Source organism: Chiloscyllium plagiosum, chromosome 9 (genome assembly GCF_004010195.1).
Source record: "Chiloscyllium plagiosum isolate BGI_BamShark_2017 chromosome 9, ASM401019v2, whole genome shotgun sequence".
In the NCBI taxonomy this organism is placed as follows: domain Eukaryota; kingdom Metazoa; phylum Chordata; class Chondrichthyes; order Orectolobiformes; family Hemiscylliidae; genus Chiloscyllium; species Chiloscyllium plagiosum.
This window is the reverse complement of record NC_057718.1, coordinates 84,577,060-84,592,837: the sequence shown is the minus strand read 5'-3', so window position 1 is coordinate 84,592,837 and position 15,778 is coordinate 84,577,060. Positions and strand designations below refer to the sequence as shown.

General features: G+C 42.2%; 1 protein-coding gene and 1 non-coding gene across 6 annotated transcripts in view; both read right to left on the bottom strand.

Annotated features, from left to right (window-relative positions):
- Positions 1–15,778, bottom strand: part of atl2 (atlastin GTPase 2) — a 115,810-nt gene that overhangs the window by 99,655 nt on the left and 377 nt on the right. For 3 of the 5 annotated variants that reach the window (XM_043696412.1, XM_043696414.1, XM_043696416.1), the window contains exon 1: positions 14,668–14,695. The exons of 1 other annotated variant lie outside the window; for it this stretch is intronic. In XM_043696412.1, the coding sequence (XP_043552347.1) occupies positions 14,668–14,680 (13 nt within the window). In that variant the 5' untranslated portion in view covers positions 14,681–14,695. Of the gene's footprint in view, positions 1–14,667; positions 14,696–15,572; positions 15,654–15,778 lie in introns of those variants that run through there. One more of the 5 variants, XM_043696417.1, reaches the window with a different exon arrangement.
- LOC122553293 lies at positions 10,254–10,355 on the bottom strand. The gene has a single exon (XR_006312674.1). It is a non-coding gene; the product is annotated as a U6 spliceosomal RNA (small nuclear RNA).

Sequence of the window (15,778 nt, the reverse complement as noted above, 5' to 3'; positions counted from 1 at the left end):
GGTCAAAAGCCCTTCATTAGGAACGAGTCAGGGAACTAGCAAAAAAACAATTGTTCTTCAATCGTGGAAGAAACTCCTATATGGAGAGATAATCTTTGGAATACCCAGTGGCAAGAGCAAGTACAGAAAAAGAAAAGAATGCCAATAATCTCAAGGCCAAGGCCAATTCCACCTCCCAGAAATGTGATAAATGTGTGGTTGAAGATGCAGCTCTAGGATTGGACTCATAAGCCATACAAGAACACAGTACTCATGACCAGTGACAAAGAATCTCTGATGTGGTCAATCGTACTTAATAGCAAGCAATTGCCAATGGTGCTATTGGGCACCACACTTCTGAAGTGTCCAGGCTCTTGGAAAGAGGAGAGGAAATTTACTGGAATACCAGGGTGTGGGGTTTCAGTACTGTGGCTGGGGTTGGTCTCAGAGCATAAAAAAACCAAGGGAAAAAGAAATCATGAGGCACTTTTATCAATCAGTAAGCAAAATCTATTTCCAGTGAACAAAGTTGAAAATCACAAACAGCAGGTGATAGTCCAACATGTTTATTTGGAGCACTGCTTCTTCATCAGGTAGTTGTGGAGCAGGACAATAAGATACAGAATTTATAGCAAAAGATTACAGTATCATGCTCTTCCACATTATATTTCCAGTGAATCCAGGCAACCAAGAAACGCAAACTGAGGTGGGATTAGTTTCTGTATACACAGGGTTACGGTGATCAAGAAAGCAGTGCCTGAAAGAATGGCAATTTATTTAGTAGCTCAAAGAACTGGAAAATATTTAAAAGAAAAAAATCTACAGGGCTCCAAAAGAAAAAAGGACAGAAGAGTAGTTATTCAATTAGTCCTACCAAAAGTCAACATATGTTCAGTGGCTGATGGCCTCTTTTTGGTACAATACAATTCTATATTTCCATGATTGCAAGTTTCACTAAAATCAAATAAAGATGACCACATCACAATTTAAATATCAGATACCAGTATTCTTTCCAAACCATAGTACTTTCTGTATAAATCAAACCTGAATACGTGCTCTACTGCACCACTGCTGTTATATTAATTCCCATCAGGTGCCATTGACATCTCAATCGGTTTTAGCACATAGCTACCAAACAAGTGATGCTAACAGCAAAACTAGTTCCAAAAAGATAACAGTCTCAATAGCTATCAAGAGCGCAACATTCGAACCATTAAATATTTGGCTAAATAAAAATAACGTTCAAAAGAAGTTTACTAATAACTGGATACATAACCTTCAACTATTGATGCAGCATTGCAACACATACTGTAGAAAATATATCAAAGCTTACACCATGGGTTCACCTGACAAAAGGACAAGCTACTAGGACTACAAATACCAGATGCAAAGCTCAAAAGTTTATAACCAGCCTCAGCCTGTCATTAATATATTTCACTTCCTACACTAGGCATTCTTATCGCTTCAACTAGGCAAAGGTGAGGACTGCAGATGCTGGAAACCAAAGTTTAGATCAGAGTGATGCTGGAAAAGCACAGCAGGTCATGCAGCATCCAAGACACCACCCACGTCCTCCACCTCCTCCATGACTTCCGTTTCCCCCGTGTGGTGAAACGGTTAAAAATTATGTCCCAATACATGTGTGAATCTAACCGGAATGGAGGTGTTGCTTAGTCCCGTGTGAATCTTATTACACACCTCCCCGTGTGAATCTTCTTATCTGTATGTAACCAGAATGGAATGTGTTTTTTAGCCTTGCTCTGCTGTTCACATGAATGTTTATATCTGGAAAAGAGTATATCAGCTGGAAAAGTCTCCAGTTCGGTGAGTCTGCTCCGGGGTTGCGTTTAACCGCCGAGCGTGGGTTGTTGGCAACCGCTCTACGAGAACTGACGGCTCCCAGTTCCGGTAACACGTAGAGTGAGTATAAACCAGACCCGTTGTAAGTACGAGACTGGTTGTGGCGACGCTGCGGGGAATAAAAACACTTATATTCTAGCAGACTCGCCTCTTGGCTGTTTGTTCTGTGTCAGACTACTTTCCTGCGAGCCTGGTCCTTGACCTTGAGAATTTTTTAAAACACCCCGCCCCCAACGTCTCATCGTCACCATGGACATCCAATCCCCCTACACCTCCATTCACCATGACCAGAGCCTCCAAGCCCTTAGTTTCTTCCGCTCCCGACGTCCCCAACAGTACCCTTCCATTGACACACATTCGTTTGGCTGAACTGGTCCTCACCCTTAACAATTTCTCCTTCGAATCCTCCCACTTCCTCCAGACCAAAGGGGGAGCCGTGAGCACCCATATGGGCCCCAGCTATGCCTGTCTCTTTGTCAGCCACGTAGTTACACCGGCACCACTCCACACCTCTTCCTCCGCTGCACTGATGACTGCATCGGCGCCACCTCGTGATCTCACAAGGAGGTTGAGCAGTTCAACTTCAACACATTCCACCCCGACCTTAAATTCAACTGGACCATCTCTGACACCTCCCTCCCCTTCCTGGACCTCTCCATCTCCATTAATGACGACCGGCTTTCACACTGACAATTTTTACAAACCCACCAACTCCCACAGCTACCTGGATTACACCTCTTTCCCCCAACTCCTGCAAAAATGCCATCCCGTATTCCCAATTCCTCCGCCATATCTGCTCCCAGGAGGACCAGTTCCACTACAGAACAAACCAAATGTCCTCTTTTTTTTTTTTAGAGATGGCAATTTCCCTTCTCACGTGTTTGAAGATGCCCTCCAATGTATCTCATCCACATCCCCCACCTCCGCCCTCAAACCCCACCCCTCCAACTGAAACAAGGACGGAACCCCCCCCCCACCCCCACTTTCCACTCTACCATTAACCATAATCATCCACCGACATTTCCGCCACCTCCAAACGGACCCCACCACCAGAAATATATTTCCCTCCCCACCCCTTTCCGCAAAGACCGTTCCCTCCGTGACTACCTGGTCAGGTCTACGTCCCCCAACAAACCACCCTCCCATCCTGGCACCATCACCTGCCACCGCAGGTATTGCAAAACCTGCACCCACACCACCTCCCTCACCACCACCCAAGGCCCCAAAGCAATCTTTCCCATCCTTCAAAGTTTCAACTGCACATCCACCAATGTCATTTATTGAACCCTTGGCTCCTGATGCGGTCTCAAAGAAAGTGAGGACTGCAGATGCTGGAGATCCGAGCTGAAAAATGTGTTGCTGGAAAAACGCAGCAGGTCAGGCAGCATCCAAGGAGCAGGAGAATCGACGTTTCGGGCATAAGCGGTCTCCTCTACATTGGGGAGACTGGATGCCTCCTCGCAGAGCGCTTCAGGGAACATCTCCGGGACACCCGCACCAATGAACCCCCCCGCCCCGTGGCCCAACATTTCAACTCCCCCTCCTACTTTGCCAGGGACATGCAGGTCCTGGGCCTCCTCCATTGCTGCTCCCTCACCACCTGACACCTGGAGGAAGAACACCTCATCTTCCACCTCAGAACACTTCAACGCCAGGGCATCAATGTGGACTTCACCAGTTTCCCCACCTTACCTCAGTTCCAACCTTCCAACTCAACACTGTCCTCACCCCCCCTCCCCCTATTTATCTCTCCACCCCGGAGGCTTCCTGCCTCTAATCCTGATAATGGGTTTTTGCCCGAAACGTCAATTTCCTGCTCCTCGGATGCTGCCTGACCTGCTGTACTTTCAAGACCATCAACAACACTGCAATTGGTACAAAATTGGTCTCAGAGGCCTTGTATTTTCAACCAGTTTTGGCATAGTGAACAAACTGTAGTACATGGACTTACAAATTCTCAAACCTGTACTCACTATTGTCTGGAAAGCAGACATTACTCCGAATCAAATGAAGGCTATATTAAAATTACCAGCACGATGAGTTTAACAACCATCAAGTCAGCCCCAATGTCCTGTCTGTTTTAGGAACAGGTGGACAGAAGAAAATTATGGCTGTTAGAGCTGATCCTTTGAGGTATTTTCCAGTGTTGGAGCTGATTTCCTTAATGTCTTTGAGTAGTAATTACTCAAAGTTGTTGCATTATTTCAGTTAGGTTTAAGACAAATACAGTAAATAGCGAAAGACCTTAGGAGAACTGCTCACAGCAGGGGAACAGCCAAGTATTTTTTTAAAAATGGAGATGGGTCAGACATGACTGAGAGCCCTGTCAACCATGACGGTGGGGAAACCTGGGCTGAGGAAGGTGGAGGATATTCTGGAGGCCCCCTTGTAGAAGATGGCATCATCAGAACAGATGCAACTGAGCAGGATTAACTGGGAGACTAGAACAATTTTTTTTTTAAAAACAGGAAGCTGGATGTGAGGATGTATAAAGCTAACTGTGGGAGTCAGTGAATTTGTCGTGGATATCAGAGGCCAGTCTATCCCCAGAAATGGAATCAGAAATATCAAGGAAAGCAAAGGAGGATTCAGAGATAGACCAGGTGAAGGACAGTGAGAGGTGGAAATTGATAAAACTTTTCAATTCACTAAGTACCGTTGATAGTGAAATTTTGACCGAAGAATGGTCTCATGATAAAATATTGGAGGTATGCCAGCACCTGTGGAGAGTTACCAACTACATGGAAATTAATGGTTGGACTGAATCTAAATTTCTTTTGTAGAGATATTCAACTGTTAACATCTTCCTACCTGATATACAACAGTAAAGTTCATTTTAAAAAGTTGCACATATGCAGCAACAAAAAAGTTCTTCTTAAAAAACTTTAATGCGTACAATATCCTCGCTTTTTGCTACAAAGGATTAACAAAAATTCCAACCCAAAGCGTTGACGATCCTGTTCCTCCAATGCTGCCTGACCTGCGATGCTTTTCCGGCTGCACATTTTAGCGACATTAATAAAAGTGGTCATTCGGCTTGTCACCAATTTTCATTCTGATAAATTATAAAGCAACTGTGGAAAAACTAAATGCTCTAAGTAACTAATCACAAACAACAAGGTATTTTCACACAAAAAGAAGTTTCCACTCCCAATATTTCTGAATCCTACTTTGGAAGAAACCTCCGTACTTGCGCACAAATAGCAAATTAGGCGCAAGAATCTAGTTTTACACAATAGGAATCAAATCCATTAACCCAAATTCTGACAGCCTTTCTTGGGATTTCATGAAAAATATTTCTTTAAACCTGGGGATTTAAAGTCAATTAATTTCCACACAAGTAATTTTATTGCCACTTCAGGTTAAGTGGGATCAAGCTCACTTTAGTATATAAACATTACTAAGAGCTAAGAGAAAAATATGTATATGGTGTACTAGGGGGAAAAACTGACAAACCCATAAGTTAATTTTTTAAGCAACCATCTAACCTATATAGTTCATAGTATTAAATACGGAAGTAATTACTGTCCACTCAGTTTCATAGACACTGCTGTAAAAGGAATTGGATGGTCTTCAAATAATAAAAAAGACTTCTGATAAAAAAAATCCATTTGTCCAATGTTATGCATCTAGTATAAAAGTTTATTGTAAAAAAGATCTCAGCAGCTCAATTTAAAAAAAAGATACTTCCTAGCAATTTTGCATCACAAAAAGATGAGGACCAAATGCTCTTACAAACCTTTTAAAGTAGTTAAAAGTAAACCTCAATAATTTGTTTTTAAACTTCTACACAACTTATAAATTTCAATTCCACCAACTAAAAGCCTACAAAAAAAATGTTGGTTACTGAATTATGTAAATCCAACAATGCAGCTTCAAGATAACTGATTAGTGTCACAAAGTACAGCACATTTAACAGCTCTCAGGTGCCTCATTTGACATAGTTTCTTAGCTTTCAGATCAAAAATAAATTGTTAACAGAACTTAAATGCTTTCTTTCCCTTCACCATTGCAAGCAGCTTTTGCACAGCATATTTTATCTTGCAAACTTTGTGAACAAATTCATTTTTGTAACAAAATGAACATACAAAATTTTGAAATAGAAAGTGGAAGATAATCTGCAGAAAGATGGATGAATGAAGATTTCATTTCCACATTGTAATCCATATTTAAATTGATTAATCCTAAAAACAAACGATGCTCAAAGTTAGACAGAAACACAATTTTCTTTCAACTCTCACTACAAACATTGCAATGAAGGACTAGTGAAATTTCTATAAATCCCAAAGTGAACATGATCTTTTTCCATGTAGTTTTGTCATATCCAGAGATAGCAATTTGAGATTATATTATGCCGGCAGTGAGGATGAAAGTATTTAAGATCCACTAAAATTTTCATAAGACTAGGTCTGGTGACCTGGTAAACTTAACAATTGTAATAAAGAAATACATGATCTGCAGTTCAGCACAAAGTACAATGTTTTATAAATTAAAATTTTAAAGTACAAGCATTAAATAGCATTAACTCTGTGGCAACAAGATTATTGTAGATCTCCTTGATAGAAGCATTAACATTAAGTACTTTTCATTCACATCTTCTGCCAAGAAGAAAGCTTTTGCTGCCCACTGTACCACCAATACAATAAGATTTAAAAGGCTTCTGCCCGAAACGTCGATTTTACTTCTCCTCGGATGCTGCCTGAACTGCTGTGCTTTTCCAGCACCATTCTAATCGAGACTCTGGTTTTCAGCATCTGCAGTCATTGTTTTTATCTAATAAGATTTAAAAGCCAGTACTGAACTCCAAAATGCCTGTCCTTTAATGCAGTAAACATCAAATGTCAAAAGCCTTTTACTTTTCAGTTTGACTTCCCTAATATCCTTTGAAAAGTAGTCTTTCATGCAAGAGACTGCACCCATAGATGCTGATAAGCCACTCATACCACAGATCAGAAAACACTGAAGAGTTTCACATGATTTTTCCAAAGGCTGACAAATACCATACTGCAGGATTGACTTGAGCAACCTGTGTTTTACTTGCATTGACGAACAGCACTTGATCTAATGGCACAGTTCTGTATCTACAGTCAGCTCCTTGTATATCAAGTCTTTTACTTTTGGGTGTAGCCCCTTGAGAATGTGTATAGGATATGAGCAGGTAGGGAAAGTTAAGTTTTGAGTTTTGTGAAACAAGAGGTTCAGCTAAGCATGACTTAGATCAGATAAGAACTTGCAGTTAACAATGGGGTGCTAGAGGCAAGGGTAATAGATTAATAAAGGTGGAAAAGTGTTCATTATGTAAAGCCATTTATTAATACTGGTAGCATTCAGTATGTAAGGTCAGTTAACAAGGCGAAAAATATTCATTATGCAAAACCAGTTATTCATTGCGTAACAGCAGATGGCTTAATATTTACTATTGACACTCCAATTGTAATGCTCACCCAATCAACATGCATGTTGTCATATCTGGATGCTCCGCCTTGTAAGTGACTATATAATTAAGAATCTGCTGTTCCAGAGAAGACTGAGAATTCATGTCTCTGTGCACATTAGCGATCGTTCTCTTTCCCTCCAGGGCCCGGAATAAAGGTGAAGGAGATAAAACTATACTGTGTCAGAGCATTTTGCTTTGACTGCGGGGGAAGCAGGATGACACTAACTGGAAACATTCACATCTATGAGATCCAGTTTTCTTGTGGGGAAAAACCTTACAATTCAAAGCTGCACTTTCAAGACAACTCCATGAAATCTGAACAGTAGACATCTAAAGTTTAAATGAATCCAACACAAATGAAAAGGTTTATGAATTCAAATGGTACAGCATTCAAGAAAGAGGTTTCTAAAAAAAAAGCACTAATGTAATTTCGTCAACTCATCACTTGCTTCCCACCGAGCAATCAAGCAACTTTATCCCAATTACATCACTGTTACGAATCAAAAAGGTCAGCCCCAGTAATATAGTGAACCACCTTGTTTCAGACTGTAAATCTCCACTTTCATCAAATCACTCATTCCTACCATTACTGAACATAACATCTGCCTTATGACCTCAAATCTACAGGCAACAGGTAGAATGTACAATTGTTATAAAGATGAGAGTGTACTGTACCTTTAAGAGAGTTAAAAGCTAAAAGCTAACAGAACTACCTGACAGCACCAAGTGTTCTGAACAAAGCTTGCCTGGAAACAAAAGATTCGAATTAGGCCAAATTATACCCCGAAAATACCAAACTCCAATCAAATTTGATTTTAGTATACTGACAATCTTAAAAGCCGATGCTTTCGGGGTACAAGACCAGGGAAAATTGAACAGTTTGAGGAGAACGGCCAAGCCACCAGCATCTGCAGACTGCCCGGAGAATAGCTCTCTTAAAAAGGTACCTTTATTGATCAATAACCTGCGAAACAGAAATCCCTAAGAAGGAGATGGAGGAAGATATAAAGAGAAGATTGGACATCTGGCTGGTTTTGAAAATTTGAATTTTTTGGTAAATCTTAATCGAGGGCTTTATCGGACTAGTTTTATAGAAGGGAGAGTAAACAATAGGTTAGAGGAAGGAGCTGTGAATAGTTGTTAATTATTCTGTTACACTTTAAGAAATAAAGTTGTTAATTTTTACTTTAAATAGTTCATGGCCTCTCAAGTTTTCACAAATTACTGCACGAAATAAATCTTTTCTGTGTTGTGGTTTACATTAATCAAGAGGATTTGCCCAATGTTATAACACAATGCAAATGCCTCAATTGCCCACTGCATTTGAAGTGATCAAACATGATTAGTCAGACATTAACCAAGACAAAAAGTAAGCCTTGCACTAATCTTCAGGATGCTAGTGTCAATCCAATGCTGTAAACTGTCCCAAATATTTTGACCCTGCCCCACCAAGACAACCTTACCCCCATTCATCTGCGCTCTTTCAACAGACCCCAAAATATGAACTCTGTCTACCCTTGGACCACTTTCAAAAGAGTTTTCATTTAGTGTGCCCATTGCTCTTGATGTGCTCCACATTGGGGAGACAGGACACCAACTCACTAAACGTTTCAGAGAACATCTCTGGGACACACAAACGCCCTGTGACCAACCACTTGAACTCCCTTCTCTCACTCCACCAAGGACATGCAAGTTCTGGGCCACCTCCACCACCAATGCCTAGCCAGCCTATGCCTGGAAGAAGAACACTTCATCTTCCACCTTGGGACTCTCCAACCACACATGGCATCAATGTTGATTTCACCAGTTTCTTCATCTGTGCTCCCCCTCAACTCATCCCAGATTCAATCCTCCAACTCTGCACTGCCCCCTTGAACTATCCCACCTGTCAATCTTCCTTCCCACATATCTGCTCCACCCTCTGACTTATTAACATCACCTCCCCACCTACTGCCTTCAACATACTTTCCCCCTCCCCCCACAGCTCTATTCTCACCCCACCCCCCATTTATGCCTCAGCTCCCTCCCACTACATTCCCAATGAAGGGCTTATGACTGAAACGTCATCGCTCCTGCTCCTCTGATGCTGCCTGACCTACTGTGCTTTTCCAGCGCCACACTTTTCAACTCTAGTTATGGTGCTGTACCCAATAAAGAAATCTCTTATTTAAGACAGTCCCATTTAGTGCGATTTCACATTAAATGTTGATAAGTTATTGGGAGCTGAAAGCTTACATGTTGCAAACTTTTTGTTCTAATATTTGTTTTGATAACGCAATTGACAATCTCTTCCATGCCTACATGCTACCCACTGCTAATCTGCTGGCTTGCAGGCTCACATCATGCAACACCAAGCAACCCCAAACACCAGTTCCAAGATTGTTCATTTACCAGCATACCACATCCCCTCCAGTGGTTAGTTTGTCAATTGCAGACTACTAGTGGAACAATGCAAGGCAACTGCAGAACTCAATCTGGCCATCATTCTCCACCTGGGCAAGATTTAGCTGCTCATCCACATTGTCCGAACAACCACAAAACGCAATCTAGAGCAGAAGCCCCACAGCTTTGGCTACCCCAAAGAAAAAGCCCAGTGAACCCCACCACAATCAACACCCTGTCACCTTGGAGGAGAAGAAAATTAAGGCCTCACAACTAACCAAGAGGAGGAGTAGCCCCAATGAACAATAGCTTGAGTGGACACAAAAAGCAGAAGCAAGAAACACCAGTCAGACAATGGCCAGAGCATGACCAGTAACAAGCAATGGTCTCAGACAAAAGCCAGTGGCATATCTTAATCTTTGGAAAAATGCTGAACCCACCGCTACCCTAGCATATTGCAAATTGTTTCTTAATTTAACTTACTTTTCTAACCAACCTGTCCAGAGATATTACTACACACTGCTGGAGCAGGAGAGCTAGAAACTGGATGTCCCGTCCAAGGGTAGAGACATTACCACTGTGCCAGAGGGCTTCTAAAAATATGGAACTCTTTACAAATTTACATGTCATCCTTGTGCATGGGGCCATGCTAATCTCCTCTGTACCATTCCAGTTTTAGTATAATGCTGCCAAAGCAAATTCAATGCCCTCACTTACAAATCTAAAGCACTGCATTTCAACTTGTGGGGTACAGGCACAGACTTTCTTCTGCTAAGGACAGGGAACGTAGCAATTCTTCAATTAAAAGAAGTTTCACAAATTGTGGTGTATTTGTGAAAATTGCAACTTTAAGCACTTCCTACATGTAGCAATAGCCACCTTAGAAGGAAACACTTGGTTTCATACTGTCATATGCCCTACTCAGTCTATGGCACAATTATGCCACTGTTATCCAATTCATTACTAAAGCAATCTATGCTCTACATCTTCAATCCTACAAAATTTAAACAAGACCAAATCTGTAGCCACTTTGATAATTACTATGTTTAAAAAAGTATATTAAATGCAAGTTGAAAAGAGAGATTTTCAAAACATTCCCAAGAAAGTTATATTCACAAAATCCTACCAATCCATAAGTGTTGAATCTTTTAAAAATTAATGTTAACATTTTCTGGAAAGCACGCTACCAGCTAAGTTTGTGAATCATCAACATCAAGAACTCCTCAAACATTTTGGAATTGAGTAACATACCTACTGACTGTCCTTGAGTAGACTTCTTCCTCAAAGCAATGGACTTGTGGGGTCCAAAAGGGTCTATTTCCATGTTGTATGACACTCTAAACATTTGTCAGTAGCGGTCCTTTGATTTGAGGACAAAGTCTATTCAAGGACACACATTACTACCACATGACTATCACTAAACAGGCCCATTCTGTACCAGGTCATCTTTGGCCATGTGGGACAGGAGGTTACGAGGGTGCAAGATCCAGAATGTGTCTCCTTTATCATCCTTCTCTGCTGCTACTGTACCTCATCATTTAGCTATGTGGACACAAAGCTTGATGGACAAGCCATTGGTAGGAAGCTCCTTACACTGATTAATGTAAATGAAGCACTGCTTGAAGTGTTTTCGAAAAGCTCTTTGCTGCGTCTGCCCCCACAACATTTCAGCACTCCAAAATTAACATCTGGTAGGGAAGACATTTAAAAGCTTCGCAGTCCACTGTAATTCATATTGAATAAATTGTACTGAAAAGGTTGCAGAGCTAGTATTTCCAGGTCAGGAGCATAGAATATTTTTCTTGCCCCTGGATGAGCATTGTACCAGTAACACACAAGAAGCTCGAGACCACAGAAAATAAACAGGTCCACTTTGTCAGCTCCCTTCCACCAAGTTAAATATTGATCCCCCTCTACTAGTATTGCTGGTAGCAGGGCATACTGTCAACTCACAGCAATTTCCAAAGCCATGACCATCACCCACAAAGTGAAGGACAGCAGACACATGGAAACATCACAATTTGCAAGGTCCAAATGTCATAAAACAACCATTCTTTCATTGTTGGTAGGTCAAAAAAAAAATTTAACTCCTTTTTGAACAGCACTATGCAGGTACCTACATGACAGACTAACAGCTCGAGGGCAGCTCACCATCACCTTCTCAACAGCAATTAGGAATAAACAACTTGGAAGGAAGGATGAATTGCCAAAGAAACCTTATCAATTAATCTTCAACTAGAAAGCCAGTGATACTTAAAAGTAGTATGGTTGCTTCTGTGATAGTAGAGCAGGAAAAATAAAATTAGCTGCTTTCTAATTTCAAAGACTGTTTCATTGCACTGATCGGAAAAGCATTCCTAGGCTACAGCAATAAACAAAAGTTACTCCTGGACAGCACCTATGAAAGAATTCTAATAATTATGAGATGCACAATGTCACCCATAAATACAGTAGTTCGCTCATACAATACCAGGGACATATACTAACACTTAGAGAATGGTCAGAATTGCCATTATAATCAACTGAAAATAGTTCAAAAGATCTCCTTCTGGAGATGAAGAAACTCTGAATAAAGTCCAGAATATTATCCTACATTGATTTTAAAAAGTATTGTACTTTGCAACAAGTAAGCATGGATTACTAGATTGTTATGTGGATCTGATTAGCTCATAAAATAGCTTGTAAATGTATTAAAGACCTACTTGGTGAGGTAGCTGGTGAGCCCAAAGTAGGACCCTGACAAATGGCAGCAAGGAGGAAGCTGGCAGAGAGGTGAGCAGAGGACCGGCTTCAGCTGCTATATTGGCAAGGTAAGTCCAGCGGCAAAAGATGCTGCCTGAGGAGCGATAACTTAAATCCGGGTTGAGACCAGTGCCGGCGGCAGCAAAGCAGTGGCAGGTGTGTTATGAACTATATAGAATCTCTAGTGTGGAAGCAGGCCATTCTGCTCATCAAGTCTACACGGACCCTTTGAAGAGCATCCCATCCAGACCCATCCCTACTCCTGTATTCCCAATGGCTAACCCCACCTAACCTGCACACTGATCAGTTAGAGTCAGATGTATAGCATTGAAACAGACCCTTCGGGCCAACCCATCCATGCCAGCCAGATATCCCAACCCAATCTAGTCCCACCTGTCAGCACCCGGCCCATATCCCTCCAAACCCTTCCTATTCATATACCCAACCAAATGCCTCTTAAAAGTTGCAATTGTACCAGCCTCCACCACTTCCTCTGGCAGCTCATTCCATATATGTACCACCCTCTGTGTGAAAAAGTTGCCCCTTAGCTCTCTTTTATATCCTCCCCCTCTCACCCTAAACCTATACTCTCTAGGTCTGGACTCACCGATCCCGCAAAGGGAAAAGACTTTGCCTATTTCCCCTATCCATGTCCCTCAATTTTGTAAACCTCTATAAGGTCACCCCCAACCTCCGACACTCCAGGGAAAAACAGCCCCAACCTCTTCCTATAGCTCAAATCCTCCAACCCTAGCAACACTTGTAAATCTTTTCTGAACCCTTTCAAGTTTCACAGTATCTTTCTGATAGGAAGGAGACCAGAACTGCACGCAATATTCCAACAGGGGCCTAACCAATGTCCTGTACAGCCGCAACATGACCTCCCAACTCCTGTATTCAATACTCTGACCAATAAAGGAAAACATACCAAATGCCTTTTTCACTATCCTATCTACCTGAGACTCCACTTTCAAGGAACTATGAACCTGCACTCCAAGCTCTCTATGTTCAGCAACACTCCCTAGGACCTTACCATTAAGTATACAAGTCCTGCTAAGATTTGCTTTCCCAAAATGCAGCACCTCGCATTTATCGGAATTAAACTCCATCTGTCACTTCTCAGCCCATTGGCCCATCTGGTAAAGATCCTGTTGTAATCTGAGGTAACCTTCTTCGCTGTCCACTACACCTCCAATTTTGGTGTAATGTGCAAACTTACTAACTATATCTCTTATGCTCGCATCCAAATCATTTATGTAAATGACAAAGTTGGGGACCCAGCACCAATCCTTGTGGCACTCCACTGGTCACAGGCCTCCAGTCTGAAAAACAACCCTCCACCACCACTGTCTTCTACCTTTGAGCCAGTTCTGTATCCATATGGCTAGTTCTCCCTGCATCCCGTGAGATCTAACCTTGCTAATCAGTCTCCCATGGTGAACCTTGGCAAATGCCTTATTTTTAAACTATTCAAAATGGCACCAGATCACAGCGACCGTGGAAGTTCTTCATGGTGATTTTATTGTTGGATGCATTTTTGGTGAAAATACAATAAAACTTTCAAATTTTATTGTGACAATAAGATCATTCTTCAAATTTCATGTCAGAGATTCAATCAAAAAGCTATGCCACAAAGCTGACTTACACCTATAGATACGAGTATCTATAATCACCAATATTATCAATACCAAATAACAAAGGCTTTTGATGATAAAAATTCTCAAGCATTTACAGCGTGGAGGGAGGGGGGTAACCATCAGGGGCAGCAATAAACATTATCAGCAACAGTGCCGCAAAATGTTGCACAATTGGTTAATTACACATTTTGGGTTGATACTTTTCTTAATTCAATTCTACATGATTCAACAATCGTGCAAGCATTAAAATGCAGAAAATTATTTCAACAGCATGACTGGTGAAGGTACCATGTCAAACAAAACCGCATCAGAAATCACAAAAAAGTCCCCGGTTTTGATCAATAGTGTGAGATTACAAACTCGAGATAATAGAAGTGAAGGAATTCGGGATGTTTGTAAGAAATGTCAGGATCTGAGGTCAACGTGCAAAATTAACAAAACTAAAAACAGAAACGTGCACGGTGATACTCAAACCTTACATTCAGAAAGCCCAGAATGGTTTTCTACGTTTTTTTTCTTAAAACCGAAAATTGAAAAGAAACGATAAATGTTCAGGTTTTGACTTCACTCAATGAGCTCCGAATCAGGAGACAAATCCACCCACTTCGTTCCAAAGCAATAGTAGAGTACCTGGTCTTGACATAGCAGGATGAATCTGGTAGAATGAATTCACTCTCCACTTCTCCCCTCCCCCTAGTAAAAATGTCCTTGCTTCTCTTAGCATTGGATTTGCGTGCTGTTACATAACCACCCCCCAACGAAGTGTGCAACCAAATTCCTGGAGGGAGGAGCCTTGAGGGGTACGAGCCACATGCAGATACACGAACCCTCCTTCAACGGTCGAGGCACAGCCACAAATGATCAGCCCTCAGGCACGGGTGGAGGGGAGGGAAGTTGGAATACAGTTAAAGCCCGGTCGAATTAACGTTATTCTAATATACTACAGCGCCCGATATTTCTTAACACATGGACTGAGCGCTCAGCCCTCTCCACGCCTTCTATAACCCACCCCCAAGCTCACGCAAAAGCAGCTGACACTTCACAACATCGCGGGATGGAATGGTCGACTTTTCTGTCCTACAAGTCGTCAATGACGAGAGGACGCGGCGTCTGCAAAGATACTCTCCTCCGATTCATTTTGCTCAACTCTGGTCTGTCCCCAACTCTCTCCTCCCTCAACATCGGATGAAAAAGCAAAGGGCCCTTCTTGCACGCCAGCCTGTAGGTGAAAAGGAGCTTCACCCCACCCCACCCCCCAACCAGTGAAGGAAAACGCTCCAGCAACGCTGGGGCCAGTCCTCCTGACATATGCGGCTTTCCGTAGTTACTGTGTTTTTTTTTAAACCCGGGAATGTAAACGGGTTTTTCATTTGATTTCGTTGACTTCATTTGATCCTGAATCCCGACCTTAGCACCCAGTGCGGGCCTACACAGGATTGCAGGGCCATTTGCGTCTGTCCAAAATCTTCATTTAATAAGCGCGCTCCCCATCCACACCATCCCCATAATGATCTCCCTTTCCCCCTCAAACTCACCGGCTGTCCGTCCCGGGGATCTCCGGAACCCAACCCGCATCTCCTCAGATTTCTCTGCCGCTTTCAACGGCAGCTCCTTTTTCTTTACCCTCGCCCCCACCCACCCCCTTCCCCCGAGCGACCTAGGCCCAGAAACGTCGCCTCACGGCCGCATGCGTAAAGGGAGAAGGGGAAGTCGGCGTAGAGAACAGTCGGAACACACCGCG